The 16,805-nt window shown below is 45.7% G+C and overlaps 1 protein-coding gene across 1 annotated transcript; it reads left to right on the top strand.

Annotated features, from left to right (window-relative positions):
- Positions 1 to 4,066: 4,066 nt before the first annotated feature.
- LOC116745532 (somatotropin) lies at positions 4,067 to 5,835 on the top strand. Its single transcript, XM_032616296.1, has 5 exons — positions 4,067 to 4,135; positions 4,389 to 4,549; positions 4,753 to 4,869; positions 5,098 to 5,259; positions 5,535 to 5,835. Exons 1-5 carry the CDS (start codon positions 4,126 to 4,128, stop codon positions 5,733 to 5,735), a joined length of 651 nt encoding a protein of 216 aa, XP_032472187.1. The 5' UTR covers positions 4,067 to 4,125; the 3' UTR covers positions 5,736 to 5,835.
- Positions 5,836 to 16,805: the final 10,970 nt, after the last annotated feature.

Below are 16,805 nucleotides of genomic sequence, written 5' to 3'. Positions count from 1 at the left end.
AATACCTGGCACATGGAAGGTACAACAACTGCTTATTGAATCAGTTAATGCAGGAAAAAGAGAATGAGTGAAGAGACGAAAGGCGTGAACCCAGCCTCAAAGAGCTTACATTCCCTTAAGGGGAATAAGATGTTCACAAACAACCGCAGAATAAGGTAGGAGGAGGCAGAAGTTATTTCCAGCTGACAGCACCAATCAGGAAAGCACCTCAGACTTCCCACAGCTGCTGGACACACCCCGGTATTATTATATTTCTTTATCAATGGGCTTGTCTCCCTGGGGAATAAGCCCCCACGTGGAAATTGCTTAGTAGGTCCCATGATGTAGGTTGTTTTGCTCTTCTAGATTGTTCAGAGATCCTCACCTACTGTAAACAACATCCCCATCAACCCACAGGAGTGCCTGCCCCCATCCTGCCCCCCCACCCCAGAGCCCTCCAAGGCCCTTCCTCCATGCTTGAGCCCTCTGGCAAACTCAAGGGTCCGATGAGATAAAGGAAGTGAAAACGTGATGTACACTGAAATGTGCAACACAAATGGGAAGGATGATGCGACTTGGTTCATTAAATCGGGCTCCATCGAGTTGTTTTTTTACTGCCTCTTTTCTTGGTGTCTGTGGACCTCACTCTGGGCTGAAGCTCCTTGCATTCAATTCCCCCCAAGCTTCATTGAACATCTTCTGAGTGGGGACTTGATCCGGCCCTGCTAGCTTTGCAGTAAGGATAGCGCTTCCACGCCCAGCGGCGCCACTGTCTTTCCTACGTGAGGATTCTAAAGAGCTCGTTGTGGTGGGAAGACTGGGGCCTTGGGCTGCCATCTTTTAGGAGCTGAGAGACACCTGGCAAACTACTTATCTCTTTGAGCCTGAATGTCCTTGTATGAATGCACCTCACCCTCTCCGCATCACTCAATACAGTGCCTGGCACATGGAAGGCACTCAGAAATGTTGGTCTCCTTTTCCACCTCCCCCTGGAGAAGCCCTTGGGAATCCCCACATAATATTCTCTAAAAACATTGACCCAATGAGCTGTGATCAACGCGGTCATCAGACTCATGCTGGAATCAAAGACAAAGTGGAGCATATCCTGGGGGCAATCCCAACCTCTGGCCTCAAGGAAAGCAGGACAGAGCTAGAGGTGGGAAGCATGGACCTCAAGTGACCAGGGGAGAATGGAAAGGGCTGCCCCCAGTCCCTCTGTGGCTCTCCCTAAGACCAGGGCAATCACGACTCTAAACAATGAGATGGCCCCGAGACGCGTGGACTTGAACCTCAGAAGTGCTCCTGAAGCCTGAAAGAGGCCACTTTCGGATCAAGAGTAGATCTTTGAATTTCCACAATAGGTACAGAGAACCCCAGAGACGGTCAAATCTGAAAATACGAAGGGCTTCCAAACACACTGAAATTCATGGATTCCAAGATAATGGGGGATTCATCCCGAACCCTTTGAGGATGACCCCGGAGATGCTGATCACAGCCTCTCCTCACTGGCCACCATGCAGAGGCCATTGTGGGGCAGCCTCTGAATCTGGAGAAGCCAAGGGTCTGGCCCCAGGTCGTGTCCCAAGGAGGGGTGAGTGACTCCCTAGCAAGAGCACAAAAATCCCAAGTCTAATTCAAAGTTTATCTTTTACTAGCAATGAATTATGTATGTGTCTCCATCACTAAAGACCCTGAAAAAGACCTTTTCTAGACTAGAGAGAAGGGTCACCAGTATCCACCCCCCATCCTCCAGTTCTTCCCTCTTTGGGTCCGATGGCTGCCACCGTGGTCACCTTTAATAAAGGTGTATCCCGGGGGTCCCCAGAATCCTGTGGGCCAACCGGAAGTGGGTTGCTGAGAGGAGACTCTCCCCTGCTCTGGCTGGTCCCACCTGTTCTTGGCAGTAACCTGCCTGGCAGGGAGCCTCAGCCACACCTCACCTGTGCCCACCTTGTGTGGCTCTCGAGTGGTCCCCAAGTCGGGCTCCTGTACCCTCAGTCCTAGGGGAGGCCTGAGCTTCTCCTGTGGTCCACAGTTCACATACTAGTCCCCCCAGTATTAGCTAGAAGTCTGTCACGAGAGGTTCCACTTCAGTGTCCCTTCCCCCAGGTGACCTAGAAGGAAGAAGTGGCGGAGGACACAGGCGGCTGTGTGGGGCTTAGAGACCCTCCTCCACTTCCTGCCCAGCTCCTCCCCTTTGGTGGCTCTGGAAGGAGAGGAAAGGGGTGTCCTCACCTTTCCTGTGTCCCCATCTTCCTCAGAGACTGTTTCTTTAATGACACTCCCTTCTAGTCCTCCTATGGTCATGCCTGGGGACAATTCCCACAGGTCCCAGTGCCCTCCGTAGCAGATAAAGAATCAGGGGCATGGTCGGGCGATGGTTCAGGAGCGATGAGAGAGAAGAGAGCTCTATCTTCTGGTCTTAAAGGGGGAGATGGCAAGGCACAAGCACTCAGGTTCTGGACCATGGGGGTGTGACTTTTCAGCATTGGTTGGCAACACTATAAGCAACCACCTCTAGAAAGTTTTGCTCATTCGTTCGTTTGTTTCCCCACAGGGTCAAGTGCTAAATGTTTTTAGACTCAAGGGATGGAAGGTTTAAACGGAGGGCAATATGTTCTTTCCTGCTCTTATCTTGGGGGACTATTTGACGCTGGTGACCTCCAGATGCTGAAATAGCCCCAACTCTGGGCACCAGGAGGGGGCAAGCCTGCAGCCCTAGCCTTCCTGACCCTGGCCTTGCCCTGCTATGTGGTCTCCGCCACGCACCCCATGTCTCTGGGCCAGTCTCACCTGGAAAATGACGGACAACAAGCTGACTCTTAAGGGAAGACAAAGTGAGGCAAAGGGACTCTTGTGATTAGGGGCAGGACGCTTGTGATCAGAGGGATTTAAAAGTTAAAAAACAGAGTGGCGTCCACCCAGTCCGCTTTGAAGAAAGGGCTTGGGATGCTGCAACGTGGGAAGAGCAAGGATTTGGAGATCTGTTGCCTTGGCTGAGGTAGCTCATGTAAGTAAGCCTCTCTGAGCCTTGGTCTCCTCCTCTGTAAAATGGGGTGATAATACTTCCTTCACAAGATGGTCCTGAGGGTCTAATGTGAGGTTGCATGGGCTTGCTCTTCACAACCTGATAAGCTCTATACAAATATTAAAAGGAGGAGAAGAAAGACGGGGAGGAGACTGCAATGACTGGAGAGGGCATCTTTCTGTGTGCTGTGCCCAGAGCTCCAGTGCTGGGGGTGGGACTCAAGTCCTCAAGGGCTCTTCCAAATTTGAGATTCACTGACGGTGACAGGGCTATGGGAGGAAGCAGTTGTAAGCAGTGTCTGTTCCCGGGATCTCTGTGGCACATCCAAGGAGCAGGGAAAATGCCTCAAGTTTTGGTCCTTTGCCCTATCCACCTGGGGGAGTCCCTATGCTCCGGCAAAGGGGAGGGCAATGTGTGGGGCTGGAGCCCTCTAGCGGTCAGGGTTAGCCCTGCATCCAGCTACCTCAGGCTGGATCAGGCGGCAGGAGGATGGTGATGGGGCAAAGGTGGAACCTGTGCCCAGGAACCCCAGAATCTATTGCTATCCTTGGCCCCCTTCTCCCAAACACACATTCTCTCTGGTGGATGGAGGGGAGCTGTTCAGGGAGGAGGAAAGAGGTAGAGAGTGAGGAAGCATCCACATAGCTCTCAGGGTACATCCATCCTGACATAGCCCCCCTTTAGGGGACCAGCTTGGGCCCTCCTCACCCTGGGGGACAACCCCACAATGACACCCTGCCACAGTGTGCCTGGACTCGGGCTACTCCCTTCTGCTACCTCCCCCTTAAAAAGAGGACGGATTGGGTGGTCTCTCAAGCTGAGACTCTGTGCGTACAGCCCTCGGGACAGGTGACAGTGGAGAGGGGAAGATGACAAGCCTGGGGGACATGACCCCAGAGGAGGAGCGGTAACAGGATGAGTGGGTGGGGGTTCTAAATTATCCATTAGCCCAGGCCCGCCGGTGGCCTGTGCATAAATGTATAAAGAAAATAGGTGGGGGCAGAGGGAGAGAGAGAAGAGGCCAGCGTATAAAAACGGCCCACAAGGGACCAATTCCAGGACCCCAGGACCCATCTCCCCAGACAGCTCAGGGTCCTGTGGACAGCTCACCAGCTGTGATGGCTGCAGGTAAGCACCCCTAAAATCCCCTCGGGCTCGGTGTGTACTGAAGGGTGATGGGAGGGCCCTGCAGATGGACGGGGGCACTATCCTCAGGCTTTGGGGCTTCTGGATGTGAGCACAGATATCTACCCCCAGACAAGTGACCAGGTTTGAAATGTTCTCATTTCCCGGGGGGGAGGGAAGGTGGAGGACTGGCAGGGGAACCAGGCCTCGAGTTCTCTGGACCCCTCCCTCTCCGGCCCTCCTTGTCTCTCTCTAGGCCCTCGGACCTCCATGCTCCTGGCTTTCGCCCTGCTCTGCCTGCCCTGGACTCAGGAGGTGGGCGCCTTCCCAGCCATGCCCTTGTCCAGCCTGTTTGCCAACGCTGTGCTCCGGGCCCAGCACCTGCACCAACTGGCGGCTGACACCTACAAAGAGTTTGTAAGCTCCCCAGGGACGCGTACTAGTGGCGGGAGGCAGGAAGGGCAGAATCCGTGCCCCCTCCACGTAGTGGGAGGAAACTAAGGAGTTCAGAGGTATTTTATCAGAGTGAAGATGCTGTCATAAACGGAGGGGGGTTCCTAATAAAGCAGTGAGGAGAACCGCGCAGCAGCCTAGACCCGAGCGTGTGTTCCTTCTCCCAGGAGCGCGCCTACATCCCGGAGGGACAGAGATACTCCATCCAGAACACCCAGGCTGCCTTCTGCTTCTCGGAGACCATCCCGGCCCCCACAGGCAAGGACGAGGCCCAGCAGAGATCGGTGAGTGGCCATCGCGGACCGAGGAGCAGGGGCCTCCCTCATCCTAAGAAGGCTGCTCCATCTCTCGGCATCGGGCCTTGGGCTGTCTTCTCCCCGAGGAGGTGCAGGGTGGTGGCTGGTGGCGGAAGGTGACGGATGGCGGAGGGAGGCCCGCGGCTGCCCCCCTCCCCCGCCCCCGCCACCTACCTCACGGCGCCCACCGCCCACCACCCACCCATCTGCCCGCAGGACGTGGAGCTGCTCCGCTTCTCGCTGCTGCTCATCCAGTCGTGGCTCGGGCCCGTGCAGTTCCTCAGCAGGGTCTTCACCAACAGCCTGGTGTTTGGCACCTCGGACCGCGTCTATGAGAAGCTGAAGGACCTGGAGGAGGGCATCCAGGCCCTGATGCAGGTGGGGATGGCGTAGTGGGTCTCCCAGGCTGGGCCCATGCCCGCCCTCTCCTGGCTTAGCCGAGGGATGGGGGGCTCCCGTGGGCTGGGGGAGAGAGGTGCCTGCTCTCTCTGTGGCAGTCCAGCCTTGACCCAGGAGAAATCTTCTCCCCGTTTCCCCTTGTGAGTCCTCCCTCCACACCCTTCTCCAAGCCTGGAGGGGAGGGTGGCAAATGGAGGGGACGGGAGGCAGCCGCTCCCAAGGGCTCCCTGTCTGTCTCTCCCTCCCTTTTGCAGGAGCTGGAAGATGGCAGCCCCCGGGCTGGGCAGATCCTCAAGCAGACCTACGACAAATTTGACACAAACATGCGCAGTGATGATGCCCTGCTCAAGAACTACGGGCTGCTCTCCTGCTTCAAGAAGGACCTGCACAAGGCTGAGACGTACCTGCGGGTCATGAAGTGTCGCCGCTTCGTGGAGAGCAGCTGTGCCTTCTAGTTGCCAGGCATCTCTGTTACCCCTCCCCAGTGCCTCCCCGGACCCTGGAAAGTGCCACTCCAGTGCCCACCGTCCTTTCCTAATAAAACGAGGTTGCATCACATTGTCTGAGTAGGTGTCATTCTGTTATGGGGTGGAGCAGGGCAGTACAGCAAGGGGAGGGTTGGGAAGACAAACTGCAGGGATCCTCTGGGCCCTATGGGAACCCAGATGCTGAACGATAATTGACCCAGTTCTTCCTGGGCTAGAAAGAAGCAGACACATCCCCTTCTCTCTGTGACACACCTAGTCCATTCCCCAGGTCCGTAGTCCCAGTTTGCTGGGGACTCATAGGTCAGGACCACTCCCCTCACCCCACCCCCAAAGTACCTGGAGACGTTTCTCTCTCCCCCACCAGAACCACAAGACCAAACCTAGCCCCCAAGGGTGGGAAGAAATAAAAGCAAGACAGGCTATTAAGTACGGAAGTCCAGAAAACGCCTCCCACATGTGAGGAAATCATAGAACTACCTGTGTGCAGAAATTTTAAGGTGAATACACGTTCAGCCCAACTACCCTTGGGAAATGGGAACAATGCAAAAATGGCTTTGGGACAAACAGAACCAGAACATTTGGGATCTGAATTGGGGCAAGGGATGTGGAAGAGAGATTCTAAATTGAGGGTTGCAAATTCAGCGCCAACAGGTGCCAGGTAGGTACATACATAAGTAATAAGGGCTGCATGTAAAGGTAGAAATAGCAACTAGCTCTCAGCCTGCTTGTGAGGGATACAGCGCAGAGGGGTGAGGGCCAGAGCAACCTAAAGAACTCAGGCCCCAGCTAAGGATGGGGCCCATCGGCCTTGTCAAGACTGCAGGAGCAGTGCTGCCAGACCTTCTGATTCTTCAAGACAAACAGGACATCCAGCCTTTCATGTAAAATCTAACGTTTAAACATTGGCAACTAGTTCTTATTGAAAACACTTTAAGGGCAAAAGTTAACCCAAACACATGTGGTCTTCAAGCTGTCAGTGGACAATTTGTTCTTAGAGGAGTGGATTGGGATAACTTGGTATAAGGGAAAGAATCAGAAAGACTTGGACTTAAACTTATGTTCGGGAAGAAATTACTTAACCTCCCTGAGACCCAGCTTCCTCACCGATAAAATGGAGATAATAGTGTGTCGCCTTACAAGGCGTATGTGAGGATTAGACGAAGTGAGGCTTCTGAAGCGATTGACACAGTACAGCACTCGAGAAGTTGCAGCTGGTTTTGCAGTGAATTGTGGGGTGGTCTGTGTTTTCCAAGGGAATGTTTAAGTACTTGTTATCGAATCACATTCTGTTTTCCTAATGGCACCTCAGATGTTTCTTTCTGTTTTATTTCCAAGTGAACTTAAAAGGGCAGCTTTAGAGTTAAGTTTTTAGTCACCCAAGCACCTTGGCTAAGTAACTAGTGATCTGTAAATTAATAGTTAGAAGCTCAAAGTAACTCTATCATCCAAACATGATTTTACAAAGTCAATAATTCTTTCACAATGCAAATAATCAATAAATCTTCCTGAAAAGCCCAAAGTTTTACAGGCCATAATGAATTTTCTTCAAAATGGGACTCACGTGTATTCATTTTGGATATTTTACGTCAAGTAACTAATGTAAATGTAAACTTGGGGAGTGGTTGAAAGTTGGAATAATCAGAACCCTGGAGCTCCATTTCTTAACTCAGAAACCATTCCTCTGCCTTAGGTCATTTTTGTCTGACTTTTAAATCATGGAGTTTTGGAGTTAGAAGGGCCTCACAGGTCATCCTAATTCCTTCTAATTTAGGATTCTTACCCTATAGCCTCCCTCACAGATGGTACTCACTTGTGTAGCACTGGTGTCAAGGGAATTACTATTTCCCAAGGTAATTAAACCCCTTTGATTTCAGCAAAGTATTTCTTACATTCAGCTGAAATCAATGTCCCTGTAATATCCCTCATTTGACCTTAGAATTATTTGCATACCTCATGGTCTTTTAGAAGTTGATGTATTAAGCACAAATATTATTATCTATTGGCTTGAATAAGTGTTTTAAAAGGAAAGTGAGGGGACTTCCCTGGCGGTCCAGCGGTTAAGATTCCATGCTTCCACTGCAGGGGACAAGGGTTCAATCCCTGGTCGGGGAACTAAGATTCCACATGCGTGTGGTGTGGCAAAAAAGAAAGAAAAGTGAGCCATCTTAAGAAGTACGTGTTGAATGAATGTGGCAGGAGAGGGGTGCCTGCAGAGAGGGGTGTTATAGCCACTAATAAGAGGGTTCTAAAGTGGGGTTGTCATGCCAGCAGTAGACTGCAGAGGGAGCCACACTCCAGAGAGCTTCCACTCAGCTCCTTCCGGGCGGGCGCAGCTGAATCAACTCAACCACTGCTGGTTGAGAATTACGAAGACGCTAGTGGATTTTGCAAAATTTTTGAATTTAAAAAGACCTTAAAGACCATCTACCCTAAACTCTTTGATTTGCCAACTGTTAATCTCCCTTTCAGCTCTCCAGTTAGGCGTTGGATGGCAAACTCGGCTGTAAATTAGAAATGCCGGGGATGTTTGCCGTAGCCTTCACGCCCTGAGATTCTGACTTTAATGGATCTGGGATGGGATCCGGACAAGAGAATTTAAAAAACTCCCCAGGTGAGAAGGCTGAGAATCACTGAGTTGGGACCACAAAGATGAAATGCACGTGTCCACAGGTATTGTACTGGTAAAAGGGGGCAAAAGGAGATGAGAGACCTGGGCCAGTTTCGACACTTTCTGTTTCCAGTTCTAACCAGTCAATTTAAAAAATTCTAATAAGCCAGTAGCAAAAAGACAAATACTGGATGATTCCTCCCATGTGAAGTACTTTGAGTAGTCAAATTCATAGAGACAGAAAGTAGAATGCTGGTTACCAGGGGCTGGGGGGAAGGGGAATGGGGAGTTGTTTAACGGGTAGACTTTTAGTTTTGCAAAATGAAAATGAGTTTCTGTTGTGAATTACACAATTGTTGTGTAATTCACAACAATGTGAATGTAGGCTTTTTTTTTGTTTTTTGTTTTTTTTTGCTGTACGTGGGCCTCTCACTGTTGTGGCCTCTCCCGTTGCAGAGCACAGGCTCCGGACACGCAGGCCCAGCGGCCATGGCTCACAGGCCCAGCCACTCCGCGGCATGTGGGATCTTTCCGGAACGGGGCACGAACCCGTGTCCCCTGCATCGGCAGGCAGACTCTCAACCACTGTGCCACCAGGGAAGCCCCACAACAATGTGAATGTAGTTATTATTGAACTGTGCGTTTAAAGTGGTAAATTTTGTTACGAATATTTTACTGCAATTTAAATTTTTAAATTGAGGTATAATTGGCATAAAACATTAGTTTCAGGTATACAACATAATGATTTGATATTTGTATATATTGCGAAATGAGCATCTCAGTAAGTCTAGTTAATATCCATCGGCATACATAGTTATAAAAATTTTTTTCTTGTGATGAGAACTTTTAAGATCTATTCTCTTAGCAACTTTCAAATATGCAGTACAGTGTTAACTATAGTCACCATGTTGTATATTACATCTGAATGCATAATTTCAAATGTTTAAAAATTATTTTCTAGTGAAAAAATCTTCCCCAAGGTTAAGATTAGTGAGATTTGCAGAAGAAAGGGCTCAACAGGCAGAGATCCAGTAATCCTAGACACCTTGGAATAATGTTTTTCTGATGCCATGTAATCTTTTAAATTTAACCTGAAATGATCAATCTGAATTCCTCCCATCATTATTGCTGAAACACATATAGTGAGTTTTGTCCTTTTATACACATTTGAGAGGACTTACACTTTGCCCTTGCTTCACAAGTCCTCAGAATTACAGGACCTGGGCTTCTGGGATAAGCAAAAATGATACTGCTTTGTGACTTCTTTAATTCGGGCCCCGGCAAAGCTGAGAAACACTCGGAGTGATACCAGTATTAGGGTGACCAGTTCGTGCCAGTTTGCATGAGACTTTCTCAATTTTAGTGCCAAAAGTCCCATGTTTTAGGAACCTCTCTGCTCAATGCAAACTGGGACAATTGGTCCTCCTACTAGTAGTCCCAAATCTTAGGGAACAACAACAACAACAAAAAAACAAACGGGAAAGTAGAGGAAGGAAAAGGAAATGGAATAGAAAAAGAGGAAGAAAGAACACAATGGAAAAAGAGAAAGGAAGTATCAGTGGTGTATATGACTTTTGATGGCCCTCGGTCGTTGCCATGGATTTCTGACTCTTTTTTTTTTTTTAGTATTAGGGGTTTTTTTGTTTGTTTGTTTGTTTGTTTGTTTTTTAGGGTTTTTTTTTGAATTTTATACACATCATTGTATACATGTCAATCCCAATTGCCCAATTCAGCACACCACCATACCCCCCACTCCACCCCTGCGGCTTTCTCCCCTTGGTGTCCATACGTTTGTTCTCTACATCTGTGTCTCAACTTCTGCCCTGCAAACCGGTTCATCTGTACCATTTTTCTAGGTTCCACATACATGTGTTAATATATGATATTCATTTTTCTCTTTCTGACTTACTTCACTCTGTATGACAGTCTCTAGATCCATCCACGTCTCAACAAATGACTCATTTTCGTTCCTTTTTATGGCTGAGTAATATTCCATTGTATATATGTACCACATCTTCTTTATCCATTCGTCTGTTGTTGGGCATTTAGGTTGCTTCCATGACCTGGCTATTGTAAATAGTGCTGCAATGAACATTGGGGTGCATGTGTCTTTTTGAATTATGGTTTTCTCTGGGTATATGTCCAGTAGTGGGATTGCTGTATCATATGGTAATTCTATTTTTAGTTTTTTAAGGACCCTCCATACTGTTCTCCATAGTGGCTGTATCAATTTACATTCTCACCAACAGTGCAAGAGGGTTCCCTTTTCTCCACACCCTCTCCAGCATTTGTTGTTTGTAGATTTTCTGATGATGCCCATTCTAACGGGTGTGAGGCGATACCTCACTGTAGTTTTGATTTGCATTTCTCTAATAATTAGTGATGTTGAGCAGCTTTTCATGTGCTTCTTGGCCATCTGTATGTCTTATTTGGAGAAATGTCTGTTTAGGTCTTCTGCCCATTTTTGGATTGGGTTGTTTGTTTCTTTAATATTGAGCTGCATGAGCTGTTTATATATTTTGGAGATTAATCCTTTGTCTGGTGATTCGTTTGCAAATATTTTCTCCCATTCTGAGGGTTGTCTTTTTGTCTTGTTTATGGTTTCCTTTGCTGTGCAAAAGCTTTGAAGTCTCATTAGGTCCCATTTGTTTATTTTTGTTTTTATTTCCATTCCTCTAGGAGGTGGATCAAAAAAGATCTTGCTGTGATTTATGTCAAAGAGTGTTCTTCCTATGTTTTCCTCTAAGAGTTTTATACTGTCTGGTCTTACATTTAGGTCTCGAATCCATTTTGAGTTTATTTTTGTGTATGGTGTTAGGGAATGTTCTAATTTCATTCTTTTACATGTAGCTGTCCAGTTTCCCCAGCACCACTTATTGAAGAGATTGTCTTTCCTCCATTGCATATCCTTGCCTCCTTTTCATAGATTAGTTGACCATAGGTGCATGGGTTTATCTCTGGGCTTTCTATCTTGTTCCATTGATCTATGTTTCTGTTTTTGTGCCAGTATCATATTGTCTTGATTACTGTAGCTTTGTAGTATAGTCTGAAGTCAGGGAGTCTGATTCCTCCAGCTCCGTTTTTTTCCCTCAAGACTGCTTTGGCTATTCAGGGTCTTTTGTGTCTCCATACAAATTTTAAGATTTTTTGTTCTAGTTCCATAAAAAATGCCATTGGTAATTTGACAGGGATTGCATTGAATCTGTATATTGCTTTGGGTAGTATAGACATTTTCACAATATTGAGTCTTCCAATCCAAGAACATGGTATATCTCTCCATCTGTTGGTATCATCTTTAATTTCTTTCATCAGTGTCTTATAGTTTTCTGCATACAGGTCTTTCGTCTCCCTAGGTAGGTTTATTCCTAGGTATTTTATTCGTTTTGTTGCAGTGGTAAATGGGAGTGTTTCATTAATTTCTCTTTCAGATTTTTCACCATTAGTGTATAGGAATGCAAGAGATTTCTGTGTGTTAATTTTGTATCCTGCAACTTTACCAAATTCATTGATTAGCTCTAGTAGTTTTCTGGTGGCATCTTTAGGATTCTCTATGTATAGTATCATGTCACCTGCAAACAGTGACAGTTTTACTTCTTCTTTTCCAATTTGTATTCCTTTTATTTCTTTTTCTTCTCTGATTGCTGTGGCTAGGACCTCCAAAACTATGTTGAATAATAGTGGTGAGAGTGGACATCCTTGTCTTGTTCTTGATCTTCGAGGAAGTGCATTCAGTTTTTTACCATTGAGGATGATGTTTGCTGTGGGTTTGTCATATATGGCCTTTATTATGTTGAGGTAGTTTCCCTCTGTGCTCACTTTCTGGAGAGTTTTTATCATAAATCGGTGTTGAATTTTTTCAAAAGCTTTTTCTGCATCTATTGAGATGATCATATGGTTTTTATTCTTCAGTTTGTTAATATGGTGTATCACATTGGTTGATTTGCACATATTGAAGAATCCTTGCACCCTTGGGATAAAGCCCACTTGATCATGGTGTATGATCCTTTTAAAGTGTTGTTGGACTCTGTTTGCTAGTATTTTGTTGAGGATTTTTGCATCTATATTTATCAGTGATATTGGTCTGTAATTTTCTTTTTTTGTAGTATCTTTGTCTGGTTTTGGTAGCAGGGTGATGGTGGCCTCATAGAAAGAGTTTGGGAGTGTTCCTTCCTCTGAAATTTTTTGGAAGAGTTTGAGAAGGATGGGTGTTAGCTCTTCTCTAAATGTTTGATAGAATTCACCCGTGAAGCCATCTGGTCCTGGACTTTTGTTTGTTGGAAGATTTTTAATCACAGTTTCAATTTCATTACTTGTGATTGGTCTGTTCATATTTTCTATTTCTTCCTGGTTCAGTCTTGGAAGGTTATACCTTTCTAAGAATTTGTCCATTTCTTCCAGGTTATCCATTTTGTTGGCATAGAGTTGCTTGTAGTAGTCTCTTAGGATGCTTTGTATTTCTGCTGTATCTGTTGTAACTTCTCCTTTTTCATTTCTAATTTTATTGATCTGAGTCCTCTCCCTCTTTTTCTTGATGAGTCTGGCTAATGGTTTATCAATTTTGTTTATCTTCTCAAAGAACCAGCTTTTAGTTTTATTGATCTTTGCTATTGTTTTCTTTGTTTCTATTTCATTTATTTCTGCTCTGATCTTTATGATTTCTTTCCTTCTGCTAACTTTGGGTTTTGTTTGTTCTTCTCTCTCTAGCTCCTTTAGGTGTAAGGTTAGATTGTTTATTTGAGATTTTTCTTGTTTCTTGAGGTAGGCTTGTATAGCTATAAACTTCCCTCTTAGAACTGCTTTTGCTGCATGCCATAGGTTTTGGATCATCGTGTTTTTATTGTCATTTGTCTCTAGGTATTTTTTGATTTCCTCTTTGATTTCTTCAGTGATCTCTTGGTTATTTAGTAACGTATTGCTTAGCCTCCATGTGTTTGTGCTTTTTATGTTTTTTTCCCTGTAGTTCATTTCTAATCTCATAGCATTGTAGTCAGAAAAGATGCTTGATGGGCTTCCCTGGTGACGCAGTGGTTAAGAATCCTCCTGCCAATGCAGGGGACACGGGTTTGAGCCCTAGTCCGGGAAGATCCCACATGCCGCGGAGCAACTAAGCCCTTGCACCACAACTACTGAGCCTGCGATCTAGAGCCTGAGAGCCACAACTACTGAGCCCTCGTGCCGCAACTACTGAAGCCCATGTGCCTAGAGCCCGTGCTCTGCAACAAGAGAAGCCACTGCAATGAGAAGCCCACACACCACAACAAAGAGTAGTCCCCACTTGCCGCAACTAGAGAAGGGCTGTGTGCAGCAACAAAGACCCAAGGCAGCCAAAAGTAAATAAATAAAATAAATAAATTTATTTTAAAAAAAGAAAAGAAAAGATGCTTGATATGATTTCAATTTTCTTAAATTTACTGAGGCTTGATTTGTGATCTATCCTGGAGAATGTTCCATGTGCACTTGAGAAGAAAGTGTAATCTGCTATTTTTGGATGGAATGTCCTATAAATATCAATTAAATCTATCTGGTCTATTGTGTCATTTAAAGCTTCTGTTTCCTTATTTATTTTCATTTTGGATGATCTGTCCATTGGTGTAAGTGAGGTGTTAAAGTCCCCCACTGTTATTGTGTTACTGTCGATTTCCTCTTTTATAGCTGTTAGCAGTTGCCTTATGTATTGAGGTGCTCCTATGTTGGGTGCATATATATTTATAATTGTTATATCTTCTTCTTGGATTGATCCCTTGATCATTATGTAGTGTCCTTCCTTGTCTCTTGTAACATTCTTTATTTTGAAGTCTATTTTATCTGATATGAGTATTGCTACTCCATCTTTCTTTTGATTTCCATTTGCATGGAATATCTTTTTCCATCCCCTCACTTTCAGTCTGTATGTGTCCCTAGGTCTGAAGTGGGTCTCTTGTAGACAGCATATGGATGGGTCATGTTTTTGTATCCATTCAGCAAGCCTGTGTCTTTTGGTTGGAGCATTTAATCCATTCACGTTTAAGGTAATTATTGATATGTATGTTCCTATGACCATTTTCTTAATTGTTTTGGGTTTGTTTTTGTAGGCCCTTTTCTTCTCTTGTGTTTCGCACTTAGAGAAGTTCCTTTAGCATTTGTTGTAGAGCTGGTTTGGTGGTGCTGAATTCTCTTAGCTTTTGAGTGTCTGTTAAGCTTTTGATTTCTCCGTTGAATCTGAATGAGATCCTTGCCGGGTAAAGTTATCTTGGTTGTAGGTTCTCCCCTTTCATCACTTTAAGTATATCATGCTTTTGGCTTGTAGAGTTTCTGCTGAGAAATCAGCTGTTAACCTTATGGGAGTTCCCTTGTATGTTATTTGTCGTTTTTCCCTTGCTGCTTTCAATAATTTTTCTTTGGTTTTAATTTTTGCCAATTTGATTACTGTGTGTCTCGGTGTGTTTCTCCTTGGGTTTATCCTGTATGGGACTCTCTGTGCTTCCTGGACTTGGGTGGCTATTTCCTTTCCCATGTTAGGGAAGTTTTCGACTATAATCTCTTCAAATGTTTTCTCTGGTTCTTTCTCTCTCTCTTCTCCTTCTGGGACCCCTATAATGCAAATGTTGTTGCGTTTAATGTTGTTCCAGAGGTCTCTTGGGCTGTCTTCATTTCTTTTCATTCTTTTTTCTTTATTCTGTTCCACAGCACTGAATTCCACCATTCTGTCTTCCAGGTCACTTATCTGTTCTTCTGCCTCAGTTATTCTGCTATTGACTCCTTCTAATGTAGTTTTCATTTCAGTTTTTGTATTGTTCATCTCTGTTTCTTTCTAGGTCTTTGTTAAACATTTCTTGCATCTTCTCAATCTTTGCCTCCATTCTTTTTCTGAGGTCCTGAATCATCTTCACTATCATTATTCTGAATTCTTTTTCTGGAAGGTTGCCTATCTCCACTTTAGTTGTTTTTCTGGGGTTTTATCTTGTTCCTTCATCTGGTACAGAGCCCTCTGCCTTTTCATCTTGTCTGTCTCTGTGAATGTGGTTTTTGTTCCACAGGCTGCAGGATTGTTGTTCTTCTTGCTTCTGCTGTCTGCCCTCTCGTGGATGAGGCTATCTAAGAGGCTTGTGTAAGTTTCCTGATGGGAGGGACTGGTGGTGGGTAGAGCTCAGATTTCTGTCTCTTGCTTTCAGTTTATTATGGGTGTGATTACCACCAGCATTATATAGTAAAAACTAATACTTGTAAATACATGTATATGACACTATGCTAGTGTTTTTACCAGTACTATGTCATTTCTTTTCAAATATAATTATGTAATAGATAAATGCTGTTATTATCATCCCTATAGTAAGAAGCTTCACTGAAGATTCTTGTTTTCTCAGGTCTAAAAGAAAGTCACCTTGACTTTCCTAAGAGGTTAAATTTTGGAGTATTAAACGTTGCTCTCTTCACCTGGAGATAATCAGGGTAGCTGCTGTTAAGTGTGAGCTGGTTACTCTATTTTCAGAAAAGGAGTGTGATCAAAACCTTTTAGGGGGTGGGGCCCCCAGGAGACACTGAAGGCAGCTACCCTTAGAAGGGTGAGCAGTGGCCAGCTGTATTATTCTGGAAAAAAGATGTAATGAGATCCTTTGTGCTTTAAGAATTGACTAGGAGGGGCCACCTGACCCCTGGTTGTGTGGATCCCTGGGGAGAGAAAGGAAGCAGAGGTTCCAAATCTACGAGGGCAAGAGCCTACCCAAATCTGAGAAGCCTTGGAGGACAGCTAATCCAAAGTATCCAGCTCTAAGAACTGTAACCCTGGAAATCCATGCAAGGCATCACCGAAGCCGGACCAAGCCCTGGGAAGCCGATTGTCCTCCCTGGAAGATCCTTTGCAGCCCACCCGGGAACCTGGATTTGTAGTACTGCAAGGTTTGATGGACTGTGTAGGATGCTGTCAACAGTGACACCATGTGGCAGTGAGAAGCAAAGGCAGGATCAGGCTAAGCCTCCAGGGTCTCCACGGTGGACCAAGAAGTCCGAATGACCCCCTTCCTCCCTCCTGTTTAGGATTCACTGTTCCACAGAGCACTGGGGCCATGAGGTGGGGTTTGCAGATATGAGACAGCTACAGACCTGATCCCAAGACACTGAAATGACTGAAGATTCCCAGATGAGGCAACTCCATACTCTTCTTTCTAACTTATTTCCCCAAGTGCTCAATTCAGAAAAGTGAATAATTTCTATTACTCACATGATGAGAGAGCAGTGGCTAGTATATTTAGTAGAAAAATTGAAGCAGAGAAGGTCATTTTGGAGGGCTGCTGTTTTGCAAAATCAAACGGGGTATTTCCAAGCTCCCGCCGGGAAGCCTTCCTTGATCCTGAGTTAGGTGTTCTCCTAAGGGCCTGTGCTTCCCCATTCATAGCATTTAAGGTGCAGTTGTGCTTTCCTGTTGACATGCTCTAGCTTGTAGCAGCAGGGAC

The sequence above is a fragment of the Phocoena sinus genome, chromosome 20, assembly GCF_008692025.1.
Source record: "Phocoena sinus isolate mPhoSin1 chromosome 20, mPhoSin1.pri, whole genome shotgun sequence".
Lineage (NCBI taxonomy): Eukaryota > Metazoa > Chordata > Mammalia > Artiodactyla > Phocoenidae > Phocoena > Phocoena sinus.
Note: the sequence above shows the minus strand (reverse complement) of the source record. Positions and strands in the feature narration are given on the sequence as shown.

Coding starts and splice junctions, on each gene's coding strand:
- LOC116745532 (XM_032616296.1), top strand. Junction 4,870..5,097: donor ACGAGGCCCAGCAGAGATCG/GTGAGTGGCCAT, acceptor ATCTGCCCGCAG/GACGTGGAGCTGCTCCGCTT. Junction 5,260..5,534: donor GCATCCAGGCCCTGATGCAG/GTGGGGATGGCG, acceptor TCCCTTTTGCAG/GAGCTGGAAGATGGCAGCCC.